General features: G+C 43.0%; 1 protein-coding gene across 4 annotated transcripts in view; it reads left to right on the forward strand.

Annotated features, from left to right (window-relative positions):
• Positions 1 to 14,339, forward strand: part of MAP2K5 (mitogen-activated protein kinase kinase 5) — a 140,434-nt gene that overhangs the window by 3,670 nt on the left and 122,425 nt on the right. For 3 of the 4 annotated variants that reach the window (XM_075431828.1, XM_075431826.1, XM_075431829.1), the window contains exons 2-4: positions 3,690 to 3,738; positions 8,840 to 8,907; positions 13,501 to 13,570. In XM_075431828.1, coding sequence (XP_075287943.1) covers positions 3,690 to 3,738; positions 8,840 to 8,907; positions 13,501 to 13,570 — 187 coding nt within the window. The remainder of the gene's footprint in view (positions 1 to 3,689; positions 3,739 to 8,839; positions 8,908 to 13,500; positions 13,571 to 14,339) is intronic. The other variant, XM_075431827.1, reaches the window with a different exon arrangement.

Genomic DNA, 14,339 nt, shown 5'->3' on the forward strand with positions numbered 1-14,339 from the left:
CTTGGGCCTGGGGGAGCCTTGACTTAGCTGTGTAGTGAGGCTGCTCTTCCTTCTAAGCCAGGTCCCGTGTTCTGCTTTGTAATAAGAAAACCTCATAAAATGCTTTGAGAACAGCAAGATTTCTTTAAACATCATTTTTATTAATTTAACATCCAGGAGGTGTGAACAGCGTTGTGAATACAGATGAGCGTGGCCTTGCAGGATCTCAGGCTGGCATGCGTCTTCCTTTGTCAGAGAAGAAGCTGTGGCATAGAGTCACCGAGTACCCTGCCCGTAGCCGTAGAATCACAGAATCACAGAATAGTAGGGGTTGGAAGGGACCTCTGTGGGTCATCTAGTCCAACCCCCCCTGCCGAAGCAGAATAACCCGTTGGCGCCCAGGAGTCTGATACTCAGTGCAGCGCCTTACACGCTACGTGATAAATTTCTTAAATTTCAGCTGCTCTGGTTCTGTCTGTTGGAGGGGCCTTTACAGGTGCTAAACTGTGTATTCAGACTGGAAAACCTGATGCTGGCAGGCTGGTGCTGGTGGTTGGCCTCGGCCCAAGAGGACGGTGCGCGACCCGTGGAAGCGGCACTGCCGTGTGCTTCGGGTTAGGCGTTTTCTTGATTGCTTTCCTAAACCGGGCGCTCAGAGCTGTTCTTCATCATGCCACTTTAAATACGTTCTGTGTATATCAGCTTTGCAGACCTGTAAGTTACCAGTAAACAGATTTATTTTAAAGGCACCACGAAATGAATTACAATAAGCATTTTTTTTTTATCAGGCTGCCTAGATTCGTTTGCCCTAGCTGTCACTGGAGTATTTAAGCACTTGGTGTTAACTCAGAATAACTTCTTGATGCCATACTGAGATAAAACAAATTTTAACTGAAATGGGAACAAGGGCTGTGGTTTCAGTGTTTACAGTGTTGTTTAAAGCAGTGCTTTCACACTTTCTGCTTTCTCGCCCAAGAGTGAAGCGCTCCACAGCTCTTCTAGAGAGCAGATTGGATGGAGTTCTTGTTTCCTGATTTTTCTCTTCATTGTTAGAGGCTGTTCAGTTTTGTAAGATAGAATAGAAGCTATCGTGTATGTGAATCCACTTGAACAATGTCTACAAGTCATAGTATTTTCTTGCTTGTGATCTCTGTTGTGATAGTAGACGATCGTCACGCATAATCTCTTGAAATTTAGAGTAATCCTTTAAGCCTGGGTCACTGAGAGGTCTGCTGAATGTTTGAGCACAGAAGTCTTACGCAGCTGATGAAAACACTATGGTAACACCAGAGCAGTGGTGGGATTTCCCTCCCTCCCGCCTCCTGCAAGGTTTTTCTCAGGTGCATCTATTAAATAGAAATACTGAAAGCTGACTGGAGCCAAGTTTTTGTAGCTGTTGGTAGGGTTTTCTTTTAACTAATTACACCGTAACTCTGCCTTACACTAAATGCAGTTCTTAAATTCACGTTCTTTGTTATTACTCATTTTAGGGAATACTGATATATAGGAAAAATTACTCTGAAAAGGAAAAAAAAAAATAGAAAAGAATTTCCCATCACTGTTTCAGTGCGGTCGCAGCTCTGGGAGACGTAGAACTTTCCTAGCAGACATTTGGGGCCGTCAGAGCTGTCTCTGTCTCGACAGCGTGCTGACACATTCCGTAAATACAGTTTGTAAATACCCCAGAACTGGGGTCCTTTTCTGCTAACAATTCTTAAATCCGTTTAGTGGAAGCATCTGTGTGCCCATATAAGAATGTTTTACAAGTGGCTGAAATCTGACACAATTAAAGGGTGTTTGCTGAGGAATTTTCAGTGTTTAACTAAATGGATTTAGAAATAATTAGTTAACAGCACAGTCTTCTGTTTAGGCAAGACTTTAATTTCTTATTAGGAACAGAGGGTAGAGCTTGGCTGGCTTTTGACGGGGGACTGGCAGAGCTGTCAAACCCTGTAGAAGTATTTAAATGGAAGAATTTTTGTTAACATGGCAATGTTTCTTTTGGGGGGAGGTTTTCCCTCCTTTTTTGGCTCCACAAATTTACAGTCTATGTCAGCAGGTAGTCTGTATTGCACATCTGTTGTGTGTTGTATACAATGAATAGTTTAAATTATGTACTGTTGAGTTATTCTAGCATCTAAAATGAGCAGACAACATGAGAAAGTTTTAGAAATATTTTGTGCTTCAGTTAGCTCTGTGGAAGCCTTTAGGTTGCTTTTGCTGCTTTCTCACCGTATTAATTGTGTCTTTTTGACATTGCACAGAGTGTTTAATTTCCTGGTTTTCGACTAAAGGCAAAAACAGAGAAAACAAAAGTGCCCGGACAGTGATCACTACAGCTTTGATACAGGGGGGTGCTTAGCACCCCGAGATGCTCACAGCGTACCTACTACAATAAATATCGTTGTGCATTAATTTCTAATCACTTTGTGACGCTGTCAGCGGCGAGATTGTCTGACATGAGAAACCAGGCAGCAGGAAGGGAAAAGCCATGCTGTGTGTTTCTGCCGTGCCCTGACATGACGGATTGCAGCCTCGCAAAGGCTGACGACAGCACATGCACTGGGAGGCCGGCGTGGCTGCAGTCTGAGCAGATGATTTTTCACCGAGTCCTGAGTAAATGCTGTATGTAAAGGCTCAAAACAACAACAAGAAAAGCTCTGCTCCTCTCGGTTTGGTTGTTCAGGGAAGGCTTGCGTTAGCCAGAAAAATGCTGGTTTGGATCAGAGAGGTGCAACGCTTGGAGATGTTCGGTGTGTTTGGTGGTGGGCTTGGGCACGCGCAGCCCGCGTCTGCCTTAGGAAAGGGCTGGCAAGGCTCCGTGCTGCCGCCGAGGTTGCCAGTGCTGCCACTTCTCGGGGTGTCTGAACCTTTAACCTTCCAGGGCAGCCACCGTATTTGAATCTGTCTACCAAGTTTGGAAGAAGTTTTTAAATTCCACCTAAGAATGACAAAGAGCCCTCCAAACTTCCCGGCTTGCGTGGTGTGGAGAGCATCTTGAGACACAAAATTAAACTGAAACTGCTGGGTCCCACCGCTTTCCGGGGCAGCTGTGGAGCAAAAGCAGCAAAAATTCGTTCCGTCTCCCGGCTGCTGTTTTAATTCACGTTGGCAGCCCTAAGCCCGTCCGGAGCCGTTTGTTCCCCTGCTGTTCCCGAGCTGCAGGCAGGACGGGAGATGGAGCCCTGCGCTGAGGTGAGGTGCAGGAGGACCAGGGCTGTTCTTCAGGGGTGGAGAGGAGGAATCGGGGTGAGGTGAGGTGCGGAAGGACCAGGGCTGTTCTTCAAGGGTGGAGAGGAGGAATCGGGGTGATGTGAGCAGAAGGACTGAGGGAGAAAACGTGCTTTCTTACATAAACCTCTGGTTTTATGACTGGCTTCCATGAGTTAGATGTACATTTTTCTACAACCTGTGGACAAAATCGATTCTTTGAACTGCAGGAACAGACAACACTGACTTGTTTGCAATGATGATTGAGTTATTTGAAAAGAAAACAGTTTTCCTCAAGGTAACCTGGAGAGGAAGGAGAAGAGCACTGTGATTTGTACTGATGCGCGTCGTGCGCTAAGAAGTTTGTAGTTTTGGAGCAATGGTGAGTAGCAGGACTTTAAGTCTTCTGCCTGCAGCTGGGGACTAATTAAGGTGATTTACTCTAGAACATCTCAGGCATTTCCCATTTGATATATGGCTAATTCTTCTTTACTTTTTAGGATGTCATCGGTCAAGTTTTGCCAGATGCAACGACAACAGCGTTTGAGTGTAAGTATGACTTGTATAAACTGTCTTCTTCCTCACGCTATAGAGTTGTCATTTTTTAAATAAATAATGCTTACTTTCATTATATGTTACAGTTAAATATTTATGCATTAATGCAAGTTTAATGATGATACGGAACTAAGCAATATTTTATTATTTAATCACATCTTGAATGAGCATATTTCTACAATATAGCTTTAATTACCAGCGTGACCTTATCATGCTCTTACTCCTCACTGCAATTATATTGCTGGAATTAAATGAAAAGTATAAAGTACCTGTAGGTCTAAGTTTTTAAAATTTTAATCCTCCATTGGAAGAAAGCAAAAGAGCAGCAGCTTTTACAGAAATATGGTACGACGTACAGATTTTGTACCAAATATAGCAGCGTTAGAAATGAATGTGTCTTTTCACTGGAACAAACGTCTGGATTTTGCTAGAAGGACTGCTGTGGCTTTAGTTTTCCTTTGTTCCTTCCACTGGAAGGATTTTTCTGCAGGAAAATGCCACCTGGTTAGACCAGGGCAATAGTGATAACTTCTAAAAGACCGTGTGGGTCTGGCTGAGAAGCTGGGAGAAACGGCTTCTGTGAAGGATCCGAGCAAGCTGTGGGTTGGGGTTGTCCATAATGGCACTTGCACCTCGAGAAGGTGGTTGTGTTACGCTTTTGCTGAGTTGGGAAAGCTCTCGGTGAGTATGGCAGTGCAGATTTAGACCTATATCTGCTAATATCTATTTCACTGCTCTTTGAACCCTGTTTATTTTTATTTTTGGAGGGATTCCTGGGGGATTGCCCTATCTGAAGGGCAGTAGGCTGCAAAGGGGAGTCAAACATCCGTGTCTTGGGGGATAAGATGCTGAGGTAGAGTTTTCTTCGAAGTGGAGAGGGCTCCTGCTATTCCCTTATAGTGTTTATTATTTTCGTTTCTATGTAACTCTTATATTTTCCTTGGGTAGAGATGAAATAACAAGGAGCTGGAGGGGGTTAGAAGTGTTGCATGGGTAAGGTGGTGATGCTGAAGATGAGACAGCAGGTATGGCGAGATGGGGCCTTGCATTCTTCTGAGCATTTCTTCCCTTTTTAGAGCGTTGTGGGTAATTCTGCATGTAGATAATCAAAGGAAATACTGTTATGGTCATTCAAGTACTACTTAGTGCTTTACATTTTTCTTTTCATATGTGTTTGTTTTTCCCTCCTAAAACGCCAGAAACATAAGAATGGAGATTATAAGAGTTATTTCTCTGTAGCCTCGACATTTTTCCTACCCTGGTTTTTGAAACAAGACTTTCTAAAGAGACCTGGGCAAAACCAGACTCCAGACCTTGCCTTTTTTTTTTTTTTTTTTTTTTTTATGATTTGTTAATATTTTTTCTTACATACCTCCCAGATCACGCATTAGCTTTGTTTGAACTTCATGCACCAGTAGCAGTCGCTGCAATCAGGGCAGTAGCCCATATTAATGGTACCATGTGTAGAACTTTCCTGGAAATACTTATTTCGTTGCGTCTTCTAACATCTGCTTCTGTGCTTTCGGTTCATGTCTCTAGTCTGTCATTTACATCTGCACAAAACCATTTCCCCTGCCATTTAACTGGCATCTAAAATATGTTATGTATATTGATGCTTGATTTTTCTGGTTACTTTTTCCATATCGAACGCCTGGATTTTGCCGGCTTAAGCTTCGTTCTCACCTGCTTCATTGCTGCTTCAGATGTGGATAATTGCCAGCCAGTGCAGGCTCCTCTACTGCTCGTGTAGTTATTGTTATCTACAGCGTACCATCCACTGCGGCTCCTACCTGGGGCTGTGCTTCTCCGACTGTTGGACCTTTAGGGGGGTTTCACTGTTGTATTGCACATCGCTACAAATAAAATCCCTAACAACATATGGCCTGTTATGATCCTTTTATCCAAACTCTGCCATTTTGTATATTTGTGACACACTGCAGATTTTGCGAAGATTGCTTCATAATATTTGTTTACCATCTGCTGCACTCTATTTGGTATCTTGCAAGGATTTCTTCCTCCATTTTAAGTGACATTAGCAAAATCCAGCCAGTACGTAGGATTTTTTTGGTTCTACTTTTGCTTCCCTAATGTGCTGGAAAATCGTACTGCTGTGCTCTAGGCAAGTAGAGAAGCCTGGAAATCTTTCCGAACCCATGTGTCGTATCTAGCTAGTTTTTGGGCTGTGCCCACTTAAATGTCATGGCAGGGTGACAAAGGATCTCCGCACAGATGCGAGGGATATTTTCTTCTGGTTTTGCTCTTTATAAGCATTGCCTGGCTATTTTAGATTTGGCTTTTTTAATGCCAGGTAATTATGCCTTTTCGTAACTTATTTTGAATTTATTCTCTGTGTACCACCATCAGGAGTTTTGCAGTTCTGAGGACTTCAGAGTTAATTTCTTAATCATTTGAAATGAATAATGTGTGGGTTTGGGGGTTTTAAAAAAAAGAACGTTTTGCAAGTGGGCTCTAAGAGTTTTCAAGCTTTTTTTTTTTTTCCTTGGTGGTCCCAGCTCAGTCTCTTCCCTCAAGCCAGGCCTGTTAGACAGCTTTTATCTCAGTGCATTCGTCTCTCCCTGTTGTCTGTTTCCTCTCTTCTTCATTTTACTCTGTTCCCTTCTTGTTGGTGCTGGGAGTTCGTTGTGTTCGCTATCCCAGCTTCTGCTTCTTCAGCCTTTCGTCCTCCGTTACGCGCTGTGACTGGCGCTTGGGTTTCGGCCAGGTAGGAGCTCTGCAACTCCTCCTCCTTTCTGCCTGAAACGTTTCCAGGCAAGGAAACATTCGGTTTCGACTCACTAACTCTTCTTAATCTTTTCATCATTCATGACTCGCTGCGGGCTGGTAACCCTGGCAAGTAGTTTTAGCGATCTGGCAGTTCACCAGTTAAATTTCCATGAGACAAGGCTCTTGTAGGACATCGCTGTTCCTCTTCCAGCTTTCGTGTTTCCAGTGGCCCATAGCTCTCTTCCAAGTACATTTTTAAAGCGTAATTTGAAGGTTTTTATGTTACTTTCTTTTTTTCTTATTTCTCTCTTGTTGTTTCGCGCTCTCTTCTGCATTGTTTTACTTTTTGCGTTGTAGCCTCAGAAGTACCTGCTAGGTTTCCAGAGGCAAAATGAACAAGCTCGTTTTCTCGAGTAATTCTAATTTGTTGACTCGACTCTCTTCCCAGGTTCTTCGCAAGACTAGGAGCAAGAGTGAGTGTTCATCCAGGGGCAGAATGGCACTTTTTAGTGCTGCTGTAAGATGCAGGGGCAGTGATTGCAGGGAGTGTGTGTATCGGAGCATATGTATAGAGATGGGGACAGACAGACAAACTGCCCCAGCCTCTGCTCGCATCCTGAGCTGCTTGGGAGCAAACCAGCTCCTGTCCTGAAGCCCTATACATCTCCACATCCTCACCCTTTGGTATTTAATTGGTGCTTGAAATACGGCGTGCGTGGTGCTCTTTGGTCTCCTGGTGGCTGTTAGCTCGGTCAGAGTGCTTTTCTTTTTGTAACCGGTGCCTTTCTGGCCAGCTTGCTCGCAGCTTGGAGCAGGGGCAGAACTGTTCTGGTCTGTCCGTCCTCGCGGGCGTGGATGTGTCCTGACGTGCTGAGTCCCCTCAGCTTTCAGGAAAAGGTGGCTGTCTCGGGCCTTTTAAATATCCCGACTCAAATGGCCCCGTGTGTTTGAGATGCCCAACGCTCGGTGATTTCTGGCCAAAAAGGTGTGTGAATTTGTCGGCCGTTCTTTGGTATCAGTTGGATGTGCTGTTATTGTTTTATTTCCAAAGAGCTCCCTCTCCAAAGGGAAAAAAACAAATGTAGAACTGGGGTATACACCAATGTGCTATGTGGGGGTTTTTGTTTTGTTTTTAATGAGTATCTGAGGAAGATACTTAAATTGCAGCAGGCAAAAATTGGAGACAAGTCATTAACACCTCCCTTCTCCCCCAAAGCTAGAGCAATAAAAAGAAATGAACATTTTTTTGTAACGGATTTGGAGGGGAGGGGTCTGTTCCATGCGTCTGGCGACCGGTGCAGCTTTCCCATCGGTGAAGGCGCACGAGCTTTTCACGAGGACCAGGGCCGGGAGGACGGGGTGGACGCTGCTCCCGTCGAGTGAAGGAACCGCACAGGGTGCCTCGACAAGCGACGCCGGAGCCTGGGGTTGCACCAGCTGGTGCTGATGGTGGGGATTGACCCCCCCGGTAAATCTGCACCTGCTGAATCCTGCCATATGTCTTTGGAAAGTCTATTCCTCCTTCAGATCTTCGTATTAATAATCCTTTCTGAATGCCTTGCTCTGCTGGAGCCTTTCCGAATCCTGCTCCCTTTCTGTTTCTTCCATAGCCTCTTCCCTTAGCCCGAAGTGCCTGGTCCGTGCGTTTGTGGCTGTGCCCAAGCCCTCATCACAAAACCCTGATGGCCTGGGAGTGCTGCTCGTGCCGCCTCCGCGCCCGCCCTTGCACTGCAAACAAAAACACGGCCTGGCTTTGCTTGTTCACAAGCTTCTGTCCTCATCGAAATCTCTCTCTGAGCCCTGTGGGTTCGTGTCCACTTGGAAGTCAGCATCGCTGTGTCAGGGCGAAGCAGGGGTGCCCGTGCGTTTGTACCAGGAGGAACTAGGCGCAGGGCGGGTGAGCCCAGGTAGGGCTGATGGTAAGACCAGAAGGTTTTAACTGGAGGAAAACAATTTAATTTTTATTTTTTCTAAATTCTGATGAAAGAAACAGCCAAAACTTGACTCCATCTGGGAGGATCGAAGCACGCTCAGACACTTCACTTTGTTTGCTGTGTCGAAAGCGTACCTCGATGGGTTTCAGCGAGGGGTATTGCAGCGTGCGTGAGACGCTCGGCTTCTGGAGAGGTTCTGCCAGCCAAAGGACTGTGGAGAGCAAAGTTTTGAGCACTTTGATGTAGTTGTAGTCTTTGTTAATTAATGTTTGGAGTCATTGTACGCTTAATTTCCGAGTACCTGGTTACCCATGTAGTTGGCTTATCCATTCTTCATATTTTTATTTGCTTCTAGAAGTCCAACTAAAACCCTTGCATATTAAAATTGTAAATATCGTTCTTGCATTGTTCATGAACGTAATACGTTTCTTTGTTAGATGAAGATGAGGATGGTGATCGGATTACCGTTAGAAGTGATGAAGAGATGAAAGCCATGCTATCCTATGTAGGTATAGTATAACAAATGCTGATATTTTCTGTGTTTTTCAGTTTCTGTTTGTGTTTTTTTGCCTGTACCGAAGTGTTCATGTAAGCTGCAGTGTTCACAGTACAACGTTGCCGTATTAATTTCACAGTATAATATTCCTGTATGAAGTGTAGGTGTTTAAAAACTCTATCATATGAGATATATGGACATGCTTGACTTTAAAAAAAAAAAAGACTTGTACACTTACTGATCATATCATAAACATTAAGAATAATGCGTCTTAATGACTTTTGCATTAGGTATAGTGCAGGCTAAATGGACTATCAATTTCTTGTATTTTTTATGCAGTACTTAAAGTAACGGCTCATTAAAAATGAACCCCTGGGCTCTAAAAATTTTTCAAAATCTACTTTCATCTGGAGACTTTCACCCCTCCTAACAGAAGAGTTTCATTGTAGCTGCAGGCTCCATATTCATAGAGGATTTAAAGATGTATTTTCTGTTTTTTACTCTGAGATATATGTGTGTCTGTGTGTGCCTTTATGTACATAGAAGTGTGTAAAATCTCTGTCTAGATACCTATAAATATAAAATCTGTCTACAGAAATAAAGTATACAGTTACTTATTGGAACAAAGTAATTTGAATATAGCTTCAGTGTATCTTTCATGCTGCAGATGTAAGTGGAAAAAAATCATTTAACATTTCCTTTCAAATTAAATTGATAAGTAAGAAAATAACAAATGGGTGTGTTTTCCCTGAGCCAGATGGAATGCTAGATCCTTATATAGAGCACTTCTTACTGCACTGGTGCCTTGACTCAGCGCATATCAGCAACCAGTCCTGTGTAGTACCATTTGTTGGTGGTTTTGGTAGGATTTGGTGGCTTGGTTGGGTTTAGTCCTCCCCAGCAGTTCCCCGTGGCAGAGGAAGCAGAGCAGGGACATGCCTGGATCACCGTCACCTTGCTGGAGTCTCTGCTTCACGGGTCACGCTTGGGCACGTGCTCTCCAGCGTTCGGCAGAGCAGCGTCGTTTCGTTGGTGTGAACTTAGCACGTAGACACATCAAACGGTTTGTGTTTCTTGTGGAGGGGGCTCGTGCTTTCTAGGCTTCAGAGAAGTCTGAATCCTCTTGAGATCTGCAGAGACTGTACTCCTCCTTGCCTGGCAGAGGCTGGCGTGGACGTTTGTTGGCTGGGAGTCTGGTAGAGCCCGGGTCAGAGACTTTAATCGTTGCCTGTGGCTTAATCCTGGGGTGGAAGAAGTTCGCGTTCCACATGCTGCTGGTTGATCTCTGAAACTCAAGGGATTTATTAAATTAGCCCCTCTCGTGCAGTTTTATTTCCAGAGGAGGTCGAACCGTAGTATTACAAGTTTGATATTAAAGAGCGTAAGACAGTTGTGTGAAAGAAAAGAGGAAAAATCTTGCTACAGTAAAGGGGGTTTTATGCTTCTTTGGGTTTTTTTGTTTTGTTTCCTACCACTAGATCACGGGTGATGCATCCTCACTGGAATTCCTCGTGTTTCTCAATTTTCCTTGTAAAACGTGTACCATTTTTGCTGTTAAACTACAAAACTTGATTTTTCCTGGCACAGTCTTAAAATTAATCATGCCTTTGTAAGGTCATCTTTTTGCTATGCTTCCAAGCTTACTGTTAAAGTTTCAGTACATTAGAGTTACGATTGCTCAACTCTCTGCTTTCCCTTAAAAATTGTGGGATGTCTGTAAATGACTTCTTTCTGCTTCAGCGGCTTTTCTTCTCTGAAAATTTTCCCTTCAGTTTTAAACTAGTTTTCTATTTGTGTTGCGTTGATGATTTAACTTTCTAACATCCTGTAGGTGTCATTTTTGGGATATGTTTATAGGAAAACAAATATTCTTAGCCTACAAGAAAAGGAGTGAGTCTAATCTTGGCAGATATACTGGGAAAGAAAAATACTCAAATGCAAGAAAAACACAGTTTGCCTCCAGTTCTGCTAGTATTCTCCAAAACCAAAGCGAAGGATGTTCTTTCAGTTTAAGAACAAAAAAATAATTCCCCAAGAATACAGATCTCTTCCGTGCAGGCAGGACACTACAATTGGGGAGGGTGTTTTGAATCATGCACGACCTCGTATCTTTAGGTTCTTTGGTTTCTGAACTTGACAGTAAGTGATTTGAGGCAGTCCTTGAATTACTTGTATTATGCCTATGCAAATATTGTGGAATGGTAAATTAAAATTATTCTGTTGTGTATTGCAGTTAATTAAAGGCAGACATTGAGTAGCGGTGGAGTTGCACTTTAGCCGTTGTCTTGTATCGGTATAAAAAGGCAGTAATTTTTTTGACAGCCACTGATTGGAAAGTTGCTTGCAGCTTTCTGAAAGCAAGGGGTACATGCTCTGGATCAATAACTGGCAAATTTTCCATTAAAAAGAATACCTGAACAATGTTCCAAATAGCCACTGGCGTCTTAATTTTCCATGGAAACCTCAAATGCTCGTGTGTGGAGGACAAGTCATTTTCAGACAATTTTTCCAGACTACTTGTTAACAGTTATTGCTGTCCCAAAAGGTTGACAGCTTACATGATTGATATTTCATTTACTTGTCATCACTGTTTGAGTAATGGAGAGGGCCATGTTTTTTTCCCCTCTCTCCCTCCATATTTTTTTTTTTGGTAGGAAACAGTCTCATGTATGTTTATTTTAGTTTATTATTTCTAGAGAGTATGTAATATGTTTATACTGTGTGTATATATGTCTTCAGGGCATAGAATGCCACTAGTAAAATAGTAATAAAAAAGTTTGGTTTTCTTAAGCAATTTTGCCCTCAGTGGAGCAGGAGATGCTTTCACAGCTCCGTAATTGTTAGGTACTGGTGACACCTTTTTGTGAAGGGACACGGGGATGTGGGAGAGGATTTGGCATGTTACTCCTGACCCCCCTGATGCAAACGAAGTCTATGGGGTAGTCCTGACTCTGGAAAAACCTCTTGATCATTTCAAAAGAGTGGGCTTTTGTAATGAGTACTTTTGCTCTGTATAAACACAGCGAAAGGGTGTGTTATTACACGGTTATTTAAGGTGTGGATTTATATGTTTGTGCACTAATTTTCTTCATAACATTTTTCTCACAAAAAGGAAATTTCTTCCTGTTTCTTGACACCAATGTGAAGAACAGAAGCACTGAAAAACTTCTGCATGTAAATTTGATGGATTTCTTCTGCGTGGACTTTGATGTCCATCTAACGTTTGGTTACTGTAGTTCACGTTTCATCCCATTGTGAGAGGAAAGAAGGACATTTTGTAACAGGAGTTAGTTAATAAACTTTTGTCTTTTTTCGGTTGCGTAAGTGAAAAATGCTTGCGTTATGGGAAACCATTGGTGTGAGCGAAATACGTGTGTGTGATTCCTTGGAGGCTTGGAATTTTTTTTCTTGTTGACATCCATTCTTGCCAGTTTGAGTAACAGTATCACAAAACCCTGGTAACAGTGACATGCTGAAGTCTTAGACCACACTCGGCTGGTGAGAATTAGCATGAAAGTCAGTGGAGCTACACTGATTTATGCCATGAAGATCTGGCCAAGAGCCAGCGTGTTTGCTTCAAAGATGCTCGGCGATTGCAAAAGAAACGTGCTTTGTGATGTGCTGTCGATATTTAACACGCTGCGATGAGCGATGCGTGGGTTTCAGGCAGCAAACTCGTCGCACGGTCTGTCTCCTGCCCCGGGATCATCTGGTTGTAATGTGAAATGTCCTGTCTGGTGGGGGTTCGCCCCTCCTCAGGAGTGAGGATCAGTTATGAAAGGCAAATAAAGATTTTTGGTTTCTTTAATCCAAATCATTTCTTCATTTAATGCCACTCTTCATCCTCGTGCCACTACTCACGCTTCCTCATACCATATCAGATATTTTCCATTTGTCTGGGTCTTGATGTTCTCAGAAACTTCTGCATCCCTTTTGTCCATTCTTAGGCTTTCTTTATCAATAAACTTCCCCTCGCAGATCCCTCCCGGCAGTCCCTGTAGAGCCCAAGGTCTCAGGATGTTTGCAGTGACTTTCTGGTGCCACGTTTTGCATGTCCTGCTGGTCATCAAATTTGTACACTAAGGGGATGCACGACATCTCCGCTTACATGGGCTGTGGCCCTGACTGTGCTTCCTCACTGCAAACTCTTGGGTAGTTTCCAGATTCTTTTCTCCCTTGGAGTTTTCCTAATTGCATGGTTTTTTACTATATTTACCGCATTTGTTTGTGTCCACACTGGACTGGTTCAGCTGGCTTCTCCAGGTGTGGCGGCTGCTGTGCTGGCTGTACCTGTGTGCCTTGCTCCCTCTGCTGAAGCGTTCCCCGGGTTCAGGTGGGCCCGGACTTGCTCAGCTGAGCCCGTGACAGATCCCTGCGCTGGAGTCGGTGCTCTGCTGGGCGCCGCAGCCCCTTGCGTGTGTCCCTCCCTGCCACTTTGGGGTGGGGACGTTGCAAATGGTGAGGAAGCATTCGAAAGGCTGATAGGTACTATAGCTATTTAAAAAAAAAACAACAAACAAAACATTGAATTAAACAATCTATAAGTGCTCTTGCTACTATTCATACATTACTGAGTAATCTCTTTCTTTAATCTCTTTGCAGTATTACTCCACTGTAATGGAACAGCAAGTAAATGGACAGTTAATAGAGCCTCTGCAGATATATCCAAGAGGTAATGCTTAACAAATTCTAATCAACAATGATGATATCAGTAAACTGTTTCATCAACAGTTATGTTTTCAGGAGGTTTAAATGCACATAACATGATGTTTACCTCTTAATTTGGATAGAGGAATTCATTATTGTGGGGAGTGTAGAGAAAAACTACATTTATTGCATATAAAATAGCTAATTTACTGGAGTAAATTAGACTAACAAGATTCCGTTTGCATAGTACATGTTTATGTACACTTGAAAAACTCATTGGTGATGGTTCTGCATGTATTCAAACCAAAGCAGATGAATAACTTAAATTTTGGATGCTTATGAAAATTGGAGTTTGTTGAGACCTTTGAATATCATCAATCAATCTTAACAGACTCGGAGAATGTGACTGTCATTGTTCATTTTGAAGATGGGAACACGTCTGTCGCAGAAGCTCTAGCCGTGACACATTTTATTTGAGATGTGGGCACTTAGCAGTGGTATCAAAATGATGGCAAGTCCTTTAATAGTTCTCCTGAACAGGGAAAGAAGTAATCAATGGTGTGGGCTGAGGCAATTAAAAAATAGGTCATCTACATCCTGAACAAAAATCCGTAGGCAGCTAGTTAGGTTTTTGGGAATGCACTGCTCTCTCTGAACTGGAATAATGGTTAAAAAAAGATGAATACATTACATAATTCCGCTGATTCATTCAGGTGCTCTCACTATCCAGTCTTTGAATCTCTGGTTCTTAATTGATGAAACAGATAAGGTTTAAATTCTCTAAGTAAATCTCC

Source organism: Opisthocomus hoazin, chromosome 10 (genome assembly GCF_030867145.1).
Source record: "Opisthocomus hoazin isolate bOpiHoa1 chromosome 10, bOpiHoa1.hap1, whole genome shotgun sequence".
Lineage (NCBI taxonomy): Eukaryota > Metazoa > Chordata > Aves > Opisthocomiformes > Opisthocomidae > Opisthocomus > Opisthocomus hoazin.